Source organism: Micropterus dolomieu, linkage group LG08, assembly GCF_021292245.1.
Source record: "Micropterus dolomieu isolate WLL.071019.BEF.003 ecotype Adirondacks linkage group LG08, ASM2129224v1, whole genome shotgun sequence".
In the NCBI taxonomy this organism is placed as follows: domain Eukaryota; kingdom Metazoa; phylum Chordata; class Actinopteri; order Centrarchiformes; family Centrarchidae; genus Micropterus; species Micropterus dolomieu.
In genome coordinates, this window is record NC_060157.1 from 28,989,487 (window position 1) to 28,993,370 (window position 3,884).

Sequence of the window (3,884 nt, forward strand, 5' to 3'; positions counted from 1 at the left end):
ACTCCCATTTTGCAAAAATGGTATGATCCACAACGCCTCTCCTAAGAATCGGAAGTCGAATTAGTTCCTCCTATAGAAACATCAAATCTTCAACTATACGGAATCACCCCTACTATTTTTATTAAAATGTTTTGGGCTTTTACACATTTACTGTGCATGCCAGCATATTTACTTTGCAACGACTCGAAAATCGCTTTGGACTCCCGTGTTACTTTCAGTGGTAGTTCCACCTCGTTGTCCGTCCATGCAAGAAATATCTGGTGTGGTTATTTTTCTGTAGTGCTTTCTTCTTTTGTCAAATCTTCTGTAACTGCGAAGAAGACAATCTGCATCCTGTTTAAACCAGCACACGCATGCCCAGTGTATGTGAATGGCCACTTAATGCTCGTTTTCAGTTGTTTTAATATAGAAGGAGATCATGATTTTCCAAAATGTCAGTAACATCTGAGCAGGAGATGAGGGACAAGAATTAAACTGATCAGTAAGAAAAGGTGTATCACAGATCAAAAGCTTATCAGTTTCTATGCCTGACATCAATTCTGCCCTCAGTGTGCACATTCAAGGCAGAAGCCTTTCAAACAATCACATTTTGATTCAGCTGGTAAAGGGCTAACATGGAAGAGATGCATTTAAACAGTATTATTTTAGATCAGATAGCATTTGTCTCTAATTCCAAAGACTTGGCGGCGGCAAAATCTTTCCCAAACTCTTGTGGATTTGTGGTTCTTCCACACATCTTCCTGCCAAATTTCACAGCATGTGGCAACACTATAATTCACAATTAATGATAATAGCAGTAATCATAATCAGTCGCAGGAAATAGGAAGAGTTTGGATGGGGTTACAGTGTGGGTTACACAAAATCTTTTCTGAATATTCATACAAGGGTTATTTCATGCAGGCAAGCAAGCACGGGCAGCGTTTTGTTTTCTTTTTAAATGTGTAGGTGTTTTTGGAAGTTTTATCTTGAGCAGGACAAACTTAAGCTCATGATATACATGTCCATTTACTGTATGTTCAGTGTTCCCCACAGAATGACATATGGCGTAACTGTGGTGCCGGGGCAAGGGGTTCCAGTTGATCACTTTTCTAAGGTTAACATAACGGTCTTTATTAGCTAGGCTACTTGCTAATAACTTTTTTGAAACTAAATAACACAGCCTAACATGATTATAGTTTTAGAAATGTACTTAAAATTTTCTTTCAAACCAAGAAATAAACAAATCCACAAGATGGTGAACCCTTATACACTGAGGTATTAGTGTGTGTGCCTTTGCATGTATGTATTGTTCATGGCTTATAATGTTTCTGATTAGTAACAGTAGTCTTTCCAACGTCTGCTTTACATTTGTAGTTGCACGTGTGAGTTAGTGTGAGTGTATGCGTCCATATATCATGTGACGTAGTTACCTGAAGCCTCTCCCACCATGTTTCTCTAATGATGTCCCTCCTCTCTGGCACCAGCTTGTACTGGATCACCTCCTCTAGCTCTGACAGCATCTGGCAAGACACCATGGCCTGGGAAACAAACATACACACACACTGATTCATAGCCACACATTCATTATAATAGGCCTCCTCTGGAAAATATAAAATGATCACTAAATTAATCAGTAAATGAATCAGAATCCGCAATTGAATGCATTCAGAAATTCACTGGACCTTATTATAATGGCTTTGTTTACACCTATTATTTGTAACATCAAGTATCTAGATGCCGACTGAAATGTGTCTGCTGTCAACCTGCAGGATGAAGTCAGGTGTTGAATATTTTGGCTGTCTCAGAGGAACACTTACCCCATAGGCTCGACTGTAGCTTTCTCCAGCCATGGCTGTCAGCTCAGCATCCAGGAGGTCTCTTGCTTTGTCAATACACTACATTAAAAAACAGATTTTTAGTTTGATCTTGAATTTTAAAGAAATCTGTAGCTTCCTATTTCACCCATAAACAATGACGATCAAACAATGATAGTTCATTCACTCACCCAAATACAATACCTGCCCCCAACTATGTTTTTCTTTCTGTATTTATGTTTTTTAATTTTCATAAGCCTGTCTGAGTCTGTCTAATTGTTAGTTTGTTTTCTGCTGAGAGCCAAGTGTTTTACGAGGAGAGGCAAATTAACTGTTAAGAGCAACAGTGTGAAAGTTATGTAACCATTGTTGTGGATGTCAAATGAATCTTTAAACTAACTTAAAACTACAACTGCACTACATCCATGTCTGTCGAAACTCATACAGTCACAGGAAAGTACATGAAACCTGTGGAATAACCTGGATTTCTTCATAAATTGGTTATAAAATGTCATTTGATCTTCATGTAAGTCAATACCACACAAACCATACCACACAAACAATTGCTTTGATGTTTTTATTGAACACACTGTGTAAACATTCACAGTGCAGGGTAGAAAAAGTACCTGAACACTTGAATTTAATAAGTGGTTGACTTTCCTTTGGCAGCAATAACCTTAACCAAATGTTTCTGTAGTTGCAGATCAAAGCTGAACAACGGTTCTGTTGAGCTTCAATTGGCAGACAGGTGGCCTAACATTCCCCTGCAAAATGTTTCTTGATAAACTTTGGAATTAATTTTCCTTCATAGCAACCAGGCCCTGAGGAATTAGCCTAAGGGCTCACAAACTTTTTCCAGCCTGCACTGTGAATGTTTACAAGGTGTGCTCAATAAAAACATGAAAAAATATAATTGTTTGCGTGGTATTAGTTTAAGCACACATCTATTGTTGTGACTTGTGAAGATCAGATCGCATTTTCTGACCAATTTATGCTGAAATCCAGGTAATTCCAAAGGGTTCACATACTTTTTCCTGTTACGTATGTAGAGAGGATTTGGAAGGAATTAAAAAGTTTTTGGGGGGGGCTAAATGGAAGTTATCACTATATTGATGATACATACACTATATTGCCAAAAGTTTTGAGTCACCTGCCTTTACATGCACATGAAGGTTAATGACATCCCATCCTTAATCCGTTTAAAATGGAGTTGGCCCACCCTTTGCAGCTATAACAGCTTCAACTCTTCTGGGAAGGCTGTCCACAAGGTTTAGGAGTGTGTTCATGGGAATGTTTGTCCATTCTTCTAGAAGTGCATTTGTGAGGTCAAGCACAGATGTTGGACGAGAAGGCCTGGCTCGCAGTCTCTGCTCTAATCCTAAAGGTGTTCTATCGGACTCAGGACTCTGTGCAGGACAGTCAAGTTCTCCACACCAGACTCGCTCATTCGTGTCTTTATGGCCCTTGCTTTGTGCACTCGTATGCGGTCATGTTGGAACAGGAAGGGGCCATCCCCAAACTGTTTCCACAAAGTTAGAAGCATGAAATTGTCCAAAATGTCTTGGTATGCTGAAGCATTAAAAGTTCCTTTCACTGGAAGTAAGGGGCCAACCCCACACCATAATCCCCCTCCACCAAACTCTACACTTGGCTCAATACAGTCGGGCCAGTACCGTTCTCCTGGCAACCGCCAAACCCAGACTCGTCCATTGGATAGCCAGACAGAGAAGCGGGATTCGTCACTCCAGAGAACACGTCTCCACTGCTCTAGTGTCCAGCGGCTACAAGCTTTACACCGCCGCAGTCGACGCTTTGCATTGCAGTTGGTGATGTAAGGTTTGGATGCAACTGCTCGGCCATGGAAACCATTTCCATGAAGCTCTCTACGCGCTGTTCTTGAGCTACTCCGAAGGCCACACGACATTTAGAGGTCCGTAGCTGTTGACTCTGCAGAAAGTTGGCGACTTCTGTGCACTGTGCCTCGGCATGAGCCGACCCCGCTGTGATTTTATGTGGCCTACCACTCCATGGCTGTGTTTCTGTTGTTCCCAATCGCTTCCACTTTGTTATAACACCACTAACAGGAATATT

At 40.8% G+C, this 3,884-nt stretch overlaps 1 protein-coding gene across 2 annotated transcripts in view; it reads right to left on the reverse strand.

The window, feature by feature from the left end:
• Positions 1 to 3,884, reverse strand: part of LOC123975654 (serine/threonine-protein kinase mTOR) — a 384,954-nt gene that overhangs the window by 27,311 nt on the left and 353,759 nt on the right. For both annotated transcript variants that reach the window (XM_046057314.1, XM_046057313.1), the window contains 2 exons: positions 1,797 to 1,874; positions 1,410 to 1,517 (listed from right to left, as the gene is read on the reverse strand). In XM_046057314.1, coding sequence (XP_045913270.1) covers positions 1,410 to 1,517; positions 1,797 to 1,874 — 186 coding nt within the window. The remainder of the gene's footprint in view (positions 1 to 1,409; positions 1,518 to 1,796; positions 1,875 to 3,884) is intronic.